At 33.3% G+C, this 15940-nt stretch overlaps 1 protein-coding gene across 1 annotated transcript; it reads right to left on the minus strand.

The window, feature by feature from the left end:
* Nucleotides 1-4246: 4246 nt before the first annotated feature.
* On the minus strand, nucleotides 4247-12631 carry LOC115975808 (T-complex protein 1 subunit zeta 1). The gene is made up of 15 exons (XM_031096796.1): nucleotides 12375-12631; nucleotides 12244-12307; nucleotides 11202-11337; nucleotides 10620-10771; nucleotides 10334-10381; nucleotides 10084-10176; nucleotides 9239-9345; nucleotides 7690-7804; nucleotides 7498-7584; nucleotides 6863-7067; nucleotides 6614-6708; nucleotides 5488-5556; nucleotides 5284-5391; nucleotides 5047-5165; nucleotides 4247-4624 (listed from the first exon to the last, which is right to left on the minus strand). Exons 1-15 carry the CDS (start codon nucleotides 12506-12508, stop codon nucleotides 4549-4551), a joined length of 1608 nt encoding a protein of 535 aa, XP_030952656.1. The 5' UTR covers nucleotides 12509-12631; the 3' UTR covers nucleotides 4247-4548.
* Nucleotides 12632-15940: the final 3309 nt, after the last annotated feature.

A 15940-nucleotide genomic window follows, 5' to 3' on the forward strand; every position in this document is an offset into this window, starting at 1 on the left:
TCTAGTTAAAAATTGGAGGGAGTTGATGTAAACCACACAAAATCAAATAAATGTCACAGCATACCCATGGTGTGAAGTTCACTTCACAAGTTAAGTTCTTGTGGAGTAGGGGGGCAGGGTTAGAGTTCAAGTCTCCTAAAGGGAGCTTCACACATATATACACTTAGATTAGATTAGGATAGGATTTCTATCTTATATAATTTTTTTAAAATGTGAAGGGATGTTATTCTAAAAATTTATTGCTGAAGAGACTTTTTGAGCGGTTGGAAAACCTAGTCAGTACCTTAGCCTTCTGCCATTCAATGCCCAGAGTATCCCCCCCTCCCTCTCTTCCTTTTGCCATAATGCTTCTTCCATGAGTCTGCCAACTAAAGTTCCATTAAATAGAAAAAACTTGCTTACAAAAGAAAAACCACAGATCCATCATGACAGACAAAATGTGATACCACGTAAATGTTTGTGTAAACTAATCAAATGATTCAATTTTTTTTCTTCTTCAATCACTAACCCAAAATGCTGTAGACAAATTATTGCCAGGGTGGTGGTGTTAACATGACTGATTATTTAGTTTGCATGTATTAGGACCTAGGCAAATAATGGCAATACCTGTTTACGATTACATCTTAATGGAATAGCATGCCTAGTGGCTGGTGGTTTGGACTTTAAACTTGAATATATAATTTTTAAGAACCAAGTGGTAAAATAGCATGGTTGTGTAGATTGCTGTTAGTTCAATTGATAAAATTTCTTAATGTCAAATAAGAAATATGAGGTTCAAATTCCACTTACACCAAAAACCAATTAGTGTATTGGTAAGAACAGTCATCCCAAAGTAGATGCTATGAAGTGGATGAGGGAGCCTAATGTATAACGGCCTTGTCCTATAATTTCTAGGAACAGAAACGAACATTAGGAATTTTTCTGTCTTTAAATACATACTTAAAGCTCTTTGAAAGATGTCTACCATTCCAAATATGAGGGGCTCAAGGGATCTTGCTTTTTCATCATTACCACACAAAATTCCATTGAGAAAAAACCCACTACTACCTAAACACTACCGGCTCCTTGTCCGTCCCTTTTATCTAGTCGTAAATATTGTCGGGGGTCAATTGTTGATGCGGCATGCTAAATGGGACTTTGGACCTATCAAATTGAGTTCGAATTAAGAGGGAGTTAAGCCCACTACATACTCTAATACAAAATAGAGGCTAGTGGTGCATTGTGAAGAATCTTCTCACAGAAGAAAAAAATATTAGCCATAATACACAATGGTATAAAGTAAAGGAGATGGTGAAGGAGAGAGAGAGAGAGAGTGAACTATTTGTGCCACCACACACACGAGCACCTGTGAAGTTTAATTGCCTCTTATATTAGAGGTTTAGACTTAAGTGAATAGCTTTGAGACAAGGTTTTATAATATATCAAGAGAATCAATATCCATCTTTGCATATGAAACAAAGCTTTTGGTTGCTTCATTCTTAGAAGAATGGCAACTTTGAGCTTTATTCACATTTGGATATTAGAAACATTTAGTTTTGTACCAATTTTGGATAATCTGTTTGATTAAGCCAACTTTGTCGTGCCCTTCTAAGGAATATGACTCAACAGAACCTGCTAAATTTGAGGGATCTCAATCTCGTCATTTTGCATTTTAATCAGGTACCCCCTGCTCCCCCAAGCACTTATGGTTCAGGGAGGTATCAACTCGCCTAATTGGGCAGTGCTAATTAGTTTAAGATTTGAACAAATACATAAATAGTTTCATGCAAACTTTATTATGTATGTCGCTAGCACGTACGTTTTTGGATTTTGCAAGTGCTCCTAGCACACTCCGCAAAATCCAATTTTTTGGGCCCATGGATAAGGTAGAAAATAACAATAAGTGTAGAGGCACACCAAAAATGGAAAAATTCTAGGATGACAATTAATTTCACACCTATTTTCACAACAATATGATGTGGCTGACTGTGAGTGGTGAAAAAAAAGTAGTAGATCCATGTGAAAGACAGTTAATCACAATCTATCACATAGGATAGTTGTGAAAATGGGTGTGGAATTGCTTGCGGTTCTAGAATAATTTTCAAAATTGACAACATATTTGACATCTGTGATGGCAAGTTGTTAATTTATATTATATATAACAAGATTTCACTCTTTGAGCTAAATTTTTATGTGATTCAAAAATACATTCTGTAAGAACTCAATTTGTAACGACCGCAAATTGGTTTATTGGGTTTAAACGTTAAAGACCCAAACAATAAATTTGTAGAGAGTAGGCTAAAAGGCTAGACCTTGGTTACCGGACAGTTGTTAGTCATGATGTTCATGATAATTGCACAAGGGTGAACCGTGCTTGCCCAAAAAGGTTTTCTCCTCGGCACGGCCTGGGGGGCTTTAGTTCTTGGCCCTCCCCCCCTTTTTTTCTGGATTGCTTCCTTCTCCTTTTTATACTAGCCTTTACCCTCCATCCAACGTCCACATGTAGATTCAGCTTTCTAGGGCTGATACTTGTCCTATCAGCCCATACCCAAAGTGGTTGGGAGTGGTTGGGAGTGGTTGTAAAAGCTGAAAAGTATTGCTCTGTCAAGCGTAGAGTACTTAATTGCAGTAATGATAGCTTTTCCCTTGTCCTTTGTCACTACACTATTCAGGGGTCCTTTCCCCATCAATGCGGAGGTGTTTAGCTTTTCCATGAACCGCTCCTATACCATACTCGCCCTTTCTTCTAGGAGCGCTTTGGGATGCCGATGACAGAATCGTCCTCAACTATATCTCTAGGCCATTTGGACTTTCGTTGTATGTCCTTGGCAATGTCTCACCTCGGCTTGGGTCTTGGCCCTAATGTAAAGTGGGTCGGGGTCACAAATTCTCTGTCCCCACACATTCATTAATGAAGGGTAAATTCTTTTATAAATTGGGTCATAAATGTCAAATAAAAAATTTCATTTTGAATTCAAAAAAAGAACTCTTAAATTTTGGATTTTTTTCCCTTCATGTTCATCTTTTTATTCCATAAAATTTAGCATTTTTATTCATTTTTCATCCGAATAAAAGTAAAACACCCCCAATTTAAAAAATAAATAAGTAATTAAGAGAACTCCTAAAATTTAACATTCTTTCCCTTCATGTTCATCTTATTTTTCCTACTCAAACTTTTCTCTATATCACTACACCAAATTATAGTTACTGTTTATCTCTAAAATTTATCATTTTTATTTGTATGAAAAACCTAAAAATATATTTTTTTTAAATTATAATAAATGCAAATTACTAACATTTACCCAAAAAAATAGAAGAGTCTCTAAGCATGTGCAACGCGCGTGCTTATTAGAGGTTAGTGGTGTATAATAAAGTAGTGTCAATGGTGGATCCATATGAAAATCAATAATAAATATGTTTACTCACGAGTGTGAAGTAGTAAAAAATGTTGTTTATTGCATTACTAAAAAAATAGGTCTCCTTGCCCTCCATGCCACACTCTTCCAATTTCCCTATTATAGTAACACAGACTTGGGCCATGTAAAAAATAAAAAGAGATACAAATAGATCTGATAGACCTAAAATAATTGGGCATCAACAACTATTAAATCTTTGTTGTTTTTTGGTAAATGAGATTAGTTTATTCAAGAGAGGCAAAAAGACTATAAGAATCTTTCAACTTATGATGTTTGCTTCTAATGATAGTTCTTTATCATCATATCACTAAATGAGAATTGAGTCCCAAATATCTTATTTAAGCATAAAAAACTTTACCAATTGAACTAACTGAAATCCACCGCTTCATGTAATTCAAATTGGAATAATCTAAGTAGTTTTATAATAATCTCACCCGCTTTTGGCATAAGTTACGAATAAATAATTAAGACCATTTCTAATGGGTTAAAACTGAATTCATAACATAAACGTCGTTCTCTGTTTGTTACGTTGTAAAATGATTTACAAAAAATATTTTCAACATTTTACCATGTTTGTTTATTGTTTTATTGTAAAATTTGGTCAAACCTAAAATAAAATTTTGGTCAAACTTGAAATAAAATTTTGGTCAAATCTGAAAATATTTTTTTGTTGACAGTAAAATCCTTTGTAAAATGTTGTACCTTTAAAAAACTGAGTAAAATATTTTACAAAAACACAACGATTCCCCCATCAGATGGTTGGGTTGGTGGCTAAGCCACCAGTTTTGGTAGTTTGTGTTTGAAAAATTTTATATATCACACCATACATCTGAAAATATTTTACTGCAATGTGAAACAAAGCTTAATTTTTTTTCCTCCAAAGTGTCAGTTTAGATGAAAGGTTCTAAAGATGGAAATGCCCACAAGACATTCCTCGTGACAGGCACCCCATTAACAACTGTGAAACTAGATTAAATATAGATTTATAACACAATACACACCGAACAAAATTCAATATTAGGTGCAAATGAAGATTCCCTTGATAATGATCCTCAAAACACGAGCCCTTTTACATCAAGTTAGTTCAAGATTTCTCACTCATAGAAAACCTCCACATGACAAAAACAAGCGTCCTCGAGCATATCACAACGAGCTAATTTGGTTTCCGCATATTTCGCCCAGCACGAATTACTTCATCCACCAATAGCAACTGGGATGCAATTACAGGCCTGCAAGAGTAGCGCATCACATTTGCTCATTTATTTAAAACCAGAAAACATAAAAGCAAAGTTAAAAATTGACACTGAAATTTAAAGAAAACTTGGGAAAGAAAGACACCATATGTTTCCTTGGAAACTTGTGCTATTACGATGGTACTAGAGAATGCCACCATTCATTGGGTAATAGGGCACATTTGGGAAATGATGAAAACTTTCAGCTTATTTGATTTTGTAACTTTTTTTTGGTAATATTCATAGGTCTCATTATACTATTCAATTAGCTTTGAACTTACTTTTAACAAAAAGTTTTCAGTTTCAGCTCAATAAGTTGCTTCCAAACGGACCCTTAGTACCAAAAGCAGACTAAATAATGTGAAACAAAAAGGACAAGGAAAAAAGTATTAAAATGCAAATACTAAGTTCCCACTTACCCCGAGTTTATGATCTGGCGCTTCACGGAGTAGTTATCAAAAATTCCCTCCATTTGGGGGTCAATAGGCTCTCCTGTGTGCTGGTTTAATCCCACGATATTCCCTCGATCGTGCTCTCCCTGAACATCCAATTAGCATGACAGAGCTCAAACATGTTTATTCTTCTCATTTTGCCCCCTTTTTAGTAAGGGGAAGAATAGAAAAAATAAACGGTTATAAGTTTTAAAGAAAGTATACCGTAAGAGCAATGATCACATCTTGAGTGTCCAGCCCAGAGTTTTCAGCAAGTGTTTTGGGCACCACAAGAAGAGCATTGGCAAAAGCTTCAACACCAAGTTGAGCACGCTGATCCAAGTTTGTAAACACCAGAAATTATTAGAGAGAGAACTAATGCTTTAAAAAAAATTATGTGCAGCAAAAATTTTGGGAGACATTTTTTACCCCTTGAACAGTCTTCTTTACTTCGTTAATTAGATGTTGTCTGGCAGCAACTTCAAAAGCTCCAGCACCCTGAACAAAAGACAAAAACATACTTCATCATCTAAAATATATACCAGTAAAGCAAGCCATTATTCTACTAGCACCGATGTAAGTGTGGTCTAAAGCTGAGTCTTGATAAGCCAATCATATACAAAATTCAAAACAATAATTTATGTTAAAGAGTACATACAAGAGCTAAATGGGCGACTAATTCAGCCATTGTATTACTCAGCAAAAAATAAAAATAAAATAAAAAATTCAGCCATTGTATTAGTTTCTAACACGTCCTGTTTCTTTTTCCTAATGTCTGTATTTCTTTATTCCTATCTCTAGGATGGGAATACGAAACAACAATACAGTATCCAGTGCAGGGTGGCAGAACACAAAGGAACAATCTCCTACTAAGCATGTCTAACCAAGAAAGACTCAATCTTGTTGTAACCTGGCCTTCTCATATTCCTAGCAAAAAATTGTAGTACAAATTCAAATGGCAGATAAATGCCTCTGAACAACTGAAAAAATTCCTTCCATCAGGTGTTTAATCAAATCTTAAGCACGTAAAAAAAAAAATTCCTATAATCCCATTGTATGTTTCCCCATCTAAACAAGACAAATCAGTCGCCTTGTTGCAATCATTCTAATAAAACTCACGGTAGAAGCTTCGTAGAAAATGCTATTCTAAACAACTTAAGGTTTGATTATGTTAAGACAGGAAGAAGAATTAGCTCAGACTAATCTAGCATCAATCATACCAATGGGGTCCATAAGATGAAAGACTAATCTGTCAGTTTTCAAACTTTTCTCACCTATCACATTTGTTTTGTAAAAAATTCGCAAACTATACCAGCATGCATATTTTTTACCATGTTCAACATTTACTTCAAGAGGGATCAGACCATCGCAAACTGTATCAAGAAGGATGCTACCATTTTGTTTTTGGTTAATTCACATGCAAGAGTTACTTGTATCAAGGATATTAAGATAAACATTACCAAGGAAATTCACATAGCAATTATTTATTCAATTGGTATGACAGAGTTCAAAATCTTCATGCAAATTCCAAGAAACTTCTATAGAGGAAACTCACTAAGACAACAGATTCATCTTCAATAGTATTTTTGACTGCCCTCAAACCATCACGAACAGCATCTTTTATCTGGGCAATAGTATGGTCATTAGGCCCTACAACATCATTGATGGCAATAAGGATTAAATCACTGCTGAATTTACCCTTGGTAATAGTATAACACATACCATAAAGCATTGCCAAAAAATGTTTTTGCAATAATGTCTACTTTTTACCAGTAACATGAATCTGAAAAAATGGTTCAAGCACCTTTGATTAAGATTGTACAAGAATAAGGGTTCTTCACATTTTCAACGAAGGTATACTTCTCTTCCCCAAGGATATGCTCATAGACTAGTCCAGCCCAACCAAGGGAATCATGAGTTAAATCATCTACAGAGTTCACAGCCTCTCCTCCACAGGCTAAAACCAGTCGTTCCATATTTCTCCTCTTTGCTCTCCGAAGGGCAATTATCTAGAAAAGCAGTGAATTAGATAACTAATAAGCTTACAAGAAATTTACGAGGCAAAACAGCTGCTCTTGTAATCCTCATACTAATAAACAATTATTGTACCAGGCATGTGGAACAGAAGTTACAGCATGATTATATACAGAACAGGAATCATCAAAAAAAGTGACCAGAATGACTTAATAACAACGATTTGCAACATGTGAATTTAGCATCTCAAAGGAAGTAGTATGGTATCAAGTATTAGTTCTGCCCCATGTTTTGTTCGCTAATTGATTGAGGATTAAATTTGACAACAAAGTGGTCAAAGTTATTGCTAGAATGGGACCCATTTAAACACAAATAGAGAGCATTCAGAACACACCAAAAATATAAAACAAACACAATGTTTATAAATCAATGTGAGAAACAAGACGACAATGGGGCAAAGCTTACCCCTGCCCTCGCAAGAAGGTCCAGTGATGGGGGATCAATTCCCTTTTGATTAATGACAACAAAGTTATTGTCATTACCAGAACAAACCTGCATGCAACCATAAGAATTAGCAATATATCATAAGCCACAAATTCTGCATGTCTACACTAATGTGCTTACATTGTAAACAAGGACACAACTTGAAGTAGCTACCTTATTTTTCAGTTCAATGATTTTATTAACTCTTTCGTCCACCTGACGCCTCTCAGCTGCAACCATTGCCTCTCTCTGCTCTGCATTTGAGTAGAAAAAGCCTGCATTTACTTCACTGAGAGGAAAAGTATTAATTAAATTATGTTCTCAAACAATATTGATAAAATCACACAATGCTAACTTTGGATCTAATGCATTAAAAGATATATGTGTTTGTGTGTGTATGTATATATATAAATGCAGCTATACATTTGTATTATTTTGGCAAAAATGCAATTGACACCAGCCAACTTTGCCCAAAAATCATTTTAGTTCTTTAAGATTAAAGTCGGTCATTTTAGTCCGGTGACTTTACCCAAAAATCATTTTAGTCCTTTATGGACAAAAGGACAAATGATTTAAACTTAAAGGACTAAAATGATATTTGGGCAAAGTTAACAAGTGTAAATTGTATTTTTGCCTATTATTGTCAAGGAAAAAAGATAATAAACAAGATACCTCTTTCTAATCATAATGAAATTGACTTAAAATATATGCTGAAATCTCAATTTTTAAAAAAAAATTATCAAAACTGGTTTTTATCTTCTGGATAAATAGTGGTTTTAATGCACTGAATAATAGAGGTACGGTAAAAAAGTACAGTATCAAAAGAAAAAACACAATTGACAAGGTGGGACAACATCACAAACAACATATACAGCAAACTTGGTAATCATAAGACAAATGACACTGCTCATTACTTTACACCCAGTGCTCGTAGCTCAGAAAATGGTAGAAGAAGTCAAGAGTTCATATATTAACTCCCATATTATCAACCATAATGCAACTCATGTTTGCTCATAACCAATGCACAAACACATAGTAAACAAAATGCACGCAAACTTTTATATAGTCCCTTTCGTCCCATATTGCTGGTCCTATTTAGAAGATCCAACTTTTTAAAGGAACATAATTTATTGAACTATCTTTTAATTAAACTGGTACAAGTTCCGAGAACTACCCTCCTTAGTTTAAACTATAGTGCAAGAGGGCTATTGGCTTCTTAAATAAATGGTAAGTTAGGAAATTTATTTATTGAAAAATAAAAACAAAGGGTAACTAAGTATTACACAAACAAACATAGTAAACAAAATGCATGCATACCTTTATATAGTCCCTTTTGTCCCATATTGTTGGTCCTACTTAGAAAATCCAACTTTTTAAAAGAACATCATTTATTGAACTGTCTTTTCAATAAACTGGTACAAGTTCCAAGAACTACCCTTCTTAATTTAAACTCTAGTGAAAGAGGGCTATTGACTTCTTAAATAAATGGTAAGTTAGGAAATTTATTTATTGACATTTCCCCCAATGGAATAGATGACTAACAAATTGAGACAGAGGTAGTACATAAAGTCATAAAATACATTTTTATATACATATGATGTATATAAATCATTAAAACAAATCAACTAAACAAATAAGAATTTTGAAATAATAAAATCCTTCAAAACCTCAACATATGTTATCTGCTTTCCTTTCTTTGTTATCTATACTTCTCAATATTTACCTTTTCTCATACTCCAAAGAGACATTGCATGTCAAGATGTAACAATTCTCAGCCCGTCGCTTCATATCAGGATGTCTAGAGCCATGATCAAGGACAAGGCCCTCAACCTAGAAATAAACATATGTTAAATGAGAAATTGTGGGACAATTAAAGTTAACTCATGTATAAGTCAGTCTACCGTTAAGCTTACACCATACAAAGAAACCATTCAGAACTTAATGGTAGAAGTGAAATGGAAACATTATCATGTCTGCAAAGTTTCTTCCTAGCAACTGGAAGCATGAAAAGATAGAATATGAACTATTTAATCACTGGCAATGAGTTCAACCACCAAAATACATATATACAAATAAAATACTTTCTTGAGCTTTTATCTGTGTTAATAAAATTTCATACATTCTTGCCTATCAAAACTAAACAATTCTATGGCAAAAAGCCTTGTTTCCATTAAACCATGAATGTCATCACACAGGAGGCACCCCATATATAAATGCATTATGCACAAAATAAAAAGTAAATGACAGGAAAGCTCCACACAACCACAACCCCCCACCCCCAGAAAAAAAAAAAAAAAAAAAAAAAAAAAAAAAAAAAAAAAAACAAAACAAAACAAAACAAAAAAACAAAAAACAAAAAAGTTCGAAAGCTGCAGGTTATCTCCAATTGATGTTGAAAACAAGTGCACAAGGAAGGCCACCAAGCAATAGATCTTGCATATGTATTAGAGTTGATAAAATACAAAATTCAGAACTTGAGAACCCAGTTTTTTTCCATAGAACTAATTTATATTATATTCATGAAAAAAGAAAAGGTCCCAAACCAACGTTATAAAAGATAGAACATACCAAGCGTGTGTCTACATCAAATTTATGCCGCATGTGCATTATCTCCACCATAAACAAATCAATGCCTTCCTCAGGCTTCCAAATGCATAACACCTGTCATACAGGAACCACAGTTTACTAACACCAATATGTAAAGGTCTACCACAAACTAATAACTGCATAAGCCACTAAACTAAATTAAAAGGAGGAGCTTGAATAGCTTTATGAAAACTCATGTATTTATAAATAAATTTCACAGCACAAAACGCACCGCATTAACAACTATGTCTGTCAATTGATCTGCAAGTGCTTCATACAACTGCAGACAGAACAAAATGTCAGAGTCAAATCATAGAATTTTTTTGGGGACAGGTTAATACAACTCATTAACCCATTAAGTAATTTACCAAAAACAGAACTCATATGATCCAAAAACCATGACCTTATCCTCCAACTAAATTATATGGGCAGGAGGTGCCATTTGATCTAAAGACCATTGGTAAATTATTCCAGCTCATGCCTCTAATGGAAAATTTAAAAGAGAGATTACGGGTTACTTTTGTTCTGAGTGTTGTCCTTGCTACTATTTTCAGAATCTCTTTGTCAGGCTCATTACCCATAACAACAGGGGTTTTAAACTTTTCAAGAAATTGGAGAGTTGATCTTTTTGCAATCTCAAAACCATCAACCAAGACACGGGGATGCATTCCTGGAACAAGCATAAGTCTCATGAGTATAAATATATTTTTTTTGATAAGCAATAATAAGTAATAAATTTTATAGAACTAAAAGGACTGCACCAAGTACGCAGAGAATATGCTTGATGAACAACATGGCTAAGTTCTAAGATTACAATGATCCATAAGTCTCAACCACCAAACACGTTTCTCCTTTAAGAAAAAAAAAGGGCTTGGGGGAAGGGGGGGGGGGGGGGGGTCTTTGGGAAAACCTGGCAACACAAATTCATTTCCAGTTGAGCTAGGAGGCAATGTAGACAAAAAGACACACTTGAGCTAGTAAAATCCTGATTACATTTACTGAATGTAATTAAAGATGATTTTAGCACAAGTTCAAGCGTTAAAAGGTCCAGTAGAATCCCACATTTTAACACAGTCAGTATCAATTCATTCACCACTGACCTTCATCAATGCATCGTTCTGATTGTTTCATAAGCTCGCCAATAAAGATCACAGTGGAAGTCGTGCCATCACCACTGATGTCATCTTGGGCAACAGCTGTCCTTGCAATCATGATTGCAGTAGGGTTTTGTATTTGCTGCAACCGTTAATGAAATATCAAGCAATCAAACACTATTTAGAAAGATACACCCATTAGCTAGCATCTGAAGCTCATGAGGAAGTAACAAATTATAATCACTCAAAAGTCATTAAGATATTTCTTTGTCTACAATAGTTTATTCACTTTATTGTCCTCGACTTGACCCAAATCAACTCAACTAAGTCAAATTGGGGTGGACTCTATGGACCTTCATCAATCAATCTAAGTCAGCCACGTCTATTGTTTTCTGCCATTCTATCTGATCTAACATCATTCTCTCTATCATATCCCTATTTTTTTTTTATCGGTAAGTTACATGTACCCAATTCACCCTCCATCCCACTATTATGGGAGAAGGAACACACACAGAAATATATATACACCCGCTGAAATCCAACACTGGCAACACACACACGTGTGCACTTGAAAACTCAAGCTGCTATAGGAAATAAAAATAACCACAAACAAATCGGTGCATTTCCTTGGATGACACAACAAACCTCATTGTGACAATAATAGAGATCCAATGCTCAAAAAATACATTAAAAAAAACATGACAGAGTAAAAAAAAAAACCAAGAACAATCAAGCCGAGCCTATATTTTGATAATAAAATAATATATAAACTTTTTAAAACTATCAAACAAAGCCTTACTCACTGACTTATTCCATAATTTTCCATCCAATGAAGCAGTTGTTAACACTTAACATTAAATACAATTTTCATTTTTTTTAGAAACCCTAAACAGTTCAATTTCATAGATACAAAAATATTAAAAGAAAAAGGAAAAAAAAAAATGCTGCATTGCAATGCGAGTAACACAGGCTGTGTATTGTACAAAAAAACTTTTAAAGATCCAGGGTTTACGAGACAGAGAGAGAGAGAGAGAGAGAGAGAAGTCACCATTTCTTTCAAAAGAGTGTTGCCATCTTTAGTAAGCTTGATATCACCGGCTCCTCCAACAAGCCTGCAACAAAATCAGAGAGAATCAGAGAGAGAGAGAGAGAGAAAGAGAAAGAGCTGTGTATATATACATTTTGATGGTGCCTTTGGGGCCGAGGTTGGACTTGAGGACATCCTGCAAGCCTTTGGCGGCGTTGATGTTCATGTGAAGTGCTGCCGTTTTGTTCAGCACCTCCGCGTTTGGATTCAGCCCTCTTAGCGACATTTTTTATTTATTTATTTATTTATGCTACCCTCCTCTCTCTCTGTGTGTTTAGGTTTTTCTATCTCTAAGAGAGAGTTTCAGAAATGTAGAAGATGAGAGAGCGAGAACTTCTTTGATTTGTATTTTGTATTACTTCCTCCCTCCAGAACTTGAACTACACACGATCAATCTTTTTGGGCTTATACCTCAGGACAAGGACTTTGGAGCCAACACGAAAGCCCAACTAATAATAATGGGTATATAATATAATTGGAGACCGTAAATCCCTAAGGCCCACTCCACTTATAATTAAGTCAGGGTCTCATGGTACTCCGTACTCATATGGACACAAAAAGATGCAGCCAACACAAGAACATCAATTTCTTTCGAGACACCCATGCTAAACCGTGACTTCAAGTCACTATTTTAGTTCAACAATTCTTTGGTGGTCTATGAAAGTATGATGTGCGTGGGGTTGGGGAGGCAGAGTTTGAATCACGATTCACGAACATGGAGCACCACATAGAACTTGAACTTGAAAGCCTCAATATATAGAGATTTTTATAATTCACCAACTAACCTTGGAAAAAGTGGATCTCTCTTGTTCAAATCCACATTTAATTCCCTCCTTGAAATTTCATGCACCTTTTGGAATCGTTGGCTTTGGTCACACGTGTATGATTTGCTATATTAGACAAATAATATAATCTTTTATGCTATATCTATATTTAATATTAAAATCTAAATACAAAACAAATATTATAATTATTATATGCTTTAAAAAAATATGGATAATATAAAAACAAATATTTAAATTCTTCCCTATGTGAAAAGTACTAAGTAGAATATGATAATGTTGGATCATAATACATTGCATGAAAATCACAAACTTCTAAAGTTGAGCGGATATGGTGACAAAAAGACACTTCAAAAAAGAGTTTATCAAAATTTAGACATATTGGATTTACAAAAGACAAGATGACAAATTGATGCATAATTTAGTAATAACGTATATGTTTTTCTTCCATAATTTTCCAAATTTTGATTTTTTTGATATCCAGTAAAGTTTCCAAAAAGATACACCTATTCATCTACTCATCATAAAAGCTAGTATTTATTGATCATTTTCATTTGGTGGATCATGGACATAAACAATACTCAAATCTATTTTGTGCGTTTTGATCACGAACTTCATAGCCTAAAACTTTAAGATAATAATGAACTTTTGGTCGGAAGGGAGCTTCACGATTTTCTCTAAATTTTGTATTTCATCCTACCATCATTAGAGCAGGAATGTGAAAATTTTATATATTATAAAACACAATTCAAACAAGAGCTTTAAAAATTGTTTAATTGTGTATTTAAAAATTTAGCAAGCAAATAAAATGAAGACTATAAAGTGTCTCTGTAGATTTTGATTCGTCTTTGTATTGTACCTCAGTGGTTTCTAGCATCAATGTCTTTGTTGTGCAATGTAATAAATTTTCTACATTGTTTCCAAATAAGGTGGCTACCAATGATCCAATACTATCACATAAGTCAACTTTAACTCCACACCTAAAATGAATAATGTAATAAATGAACAATTCAATAGCAGGAGTTCTTTATGGAATTAATGACTAAATAAGAATTTACATATTTGATAGTGTACACGCCAAGGTTTAGCCACAACCTCTTCTTTGCAAAATATTCATCTAAAACACTAGTACTTTTGTTACACTTGTTGTATGCTATGTAGTAGAATTTCTGGTCCAACTTGCTAATAGAGATTGACGCCTTGACCCAAATATTCACTTGCTGCGTTAATTGATTGCCATATTTATCTTTCTAACTCATTGGTTTTTTATTCAATCAAAATTTATATAAGAGAGAAAAATTATCTTACCATTTTAAGCAAACTTGGTATAGTAGAAATTTTTGTAAAATTTTTCATTGGTGGCATTATAGAGTTATTGGATGAAGATGAGAGATAGAGTTTTTTGCTAATGATATCTTCCAATAAATTTTCATTCTCAGTAGCCTTATAGGAAAGAAAAAATAATAGAGGTTTATAAATATGCACATAAAAATGATTAAGAATCTCAGTGGAAGCTTATAAATATGCACAAAAATGTTTGTGATTATCAGTAGCACTATGTGCAGCAAGCAAATATTGTCTCATTCCATTGTATGAAAACCACTTATGTAACAAAAAATTACATACAACAAGCAAAGGTTGTCTCATTCCATTCTATTCAAGCCACTTACTTAACTAAAGTTATAAAAATATTCACAAACATTAATCATGAAAAAGAGCGTTTGAATCAAACATTCATAGAATTTTATTACTATCAAAGTAAAAAGATGAAATAATCTACAAAAATTTAAAGAATTTATAATATTAGGGAAAAAGTCCAAAAGATACTTAAAATTTACAAAAATTTGGATTTATAATAAAAGAGCTAGATGTCTTGGTGGAGAGAGATACCTAAAATGAATATAAATGTCTCAGTAAACAGGTTCTTTTAGTTTATAAATAAAAACATTTTGGAAAGATTTTACCATTATGTGAAACCACTTTTAATCTCGTAATCTCGGTTCTATAATAACAAGTTTGCTATTGATAAGCTCTGAAATAATAGCTGATTCATTGGTGATAACAGGGGCGGCCCAACATAATTTGGGGCCTAAGGCGAAAAATTTATGTGGAGCCTTTAACATGTAAATATTAATTAAACAAAATTATTTAATACTAATCAAATTAAAGTTAATTTGATACATTAAATATATAAATAATACCAATTAGACTAATGTTAATTTCATATAGAGAATTGAATACCATAATTGAATTATAAATATTAATAAAAAGAAATAAAAATATATTGTGATTGAAAAAAATACTTTATTTTGGATATAAGACGATATATAGTTAAATAAAGTTGTAATCTAATTTTTAATTTTATATTTTGATTTTAAGAGAGAAAGAGATAGATATTATTTAGTGTATGGTTTTGTAGGATATTAATTTACAAAAATCAAAGTCTCAAACTATTAGGGGAGATTAATCTATAATTGATGATTTAACACATTTGCAACATCTTTTTGAAATATTTTAGGGTTTCAATTGAGTTAAGGTTCTATTGGTCTCGTACTTTGAGAGTCTTAATAGAAATGAAAAAGAAAAATGCGCTAATTAAAAGCACTATAAAATATTCAAAATATAATGTAATATTGTCTCTCATTGATAAACTTTGTCAATTTAACTAATGAATGTTTATATCACATTTTTTGTGATTAATAACGTGACAATTTATAAGCCAATAGTAAAATTTGTATATCACTAATAAATAAATAAAATGTACAACCTTTAGAAAATATATATGATTTTATAAAAATTTAAACATTTAACTATAAAAGGTGGGGCCTTTTTTTCCTAAGGAATTTTCTTTTTTTTGGTGGGGCCTTAGGCCTAGG

Source organism: Quercus lobata, chromosome 2, assembly GCF_001633185.2.
Source record: "Quercus lobata isolate SW786 chromosome 2, ValleyOak3.0 Primary Assembly, whole genome shotgun sequence".
NCBI lineage: Eukaryota > Viridiplantae > Streptophyta > Magnoliopsida > Fagales > Fagaceae > Quercus > Quercus lobata.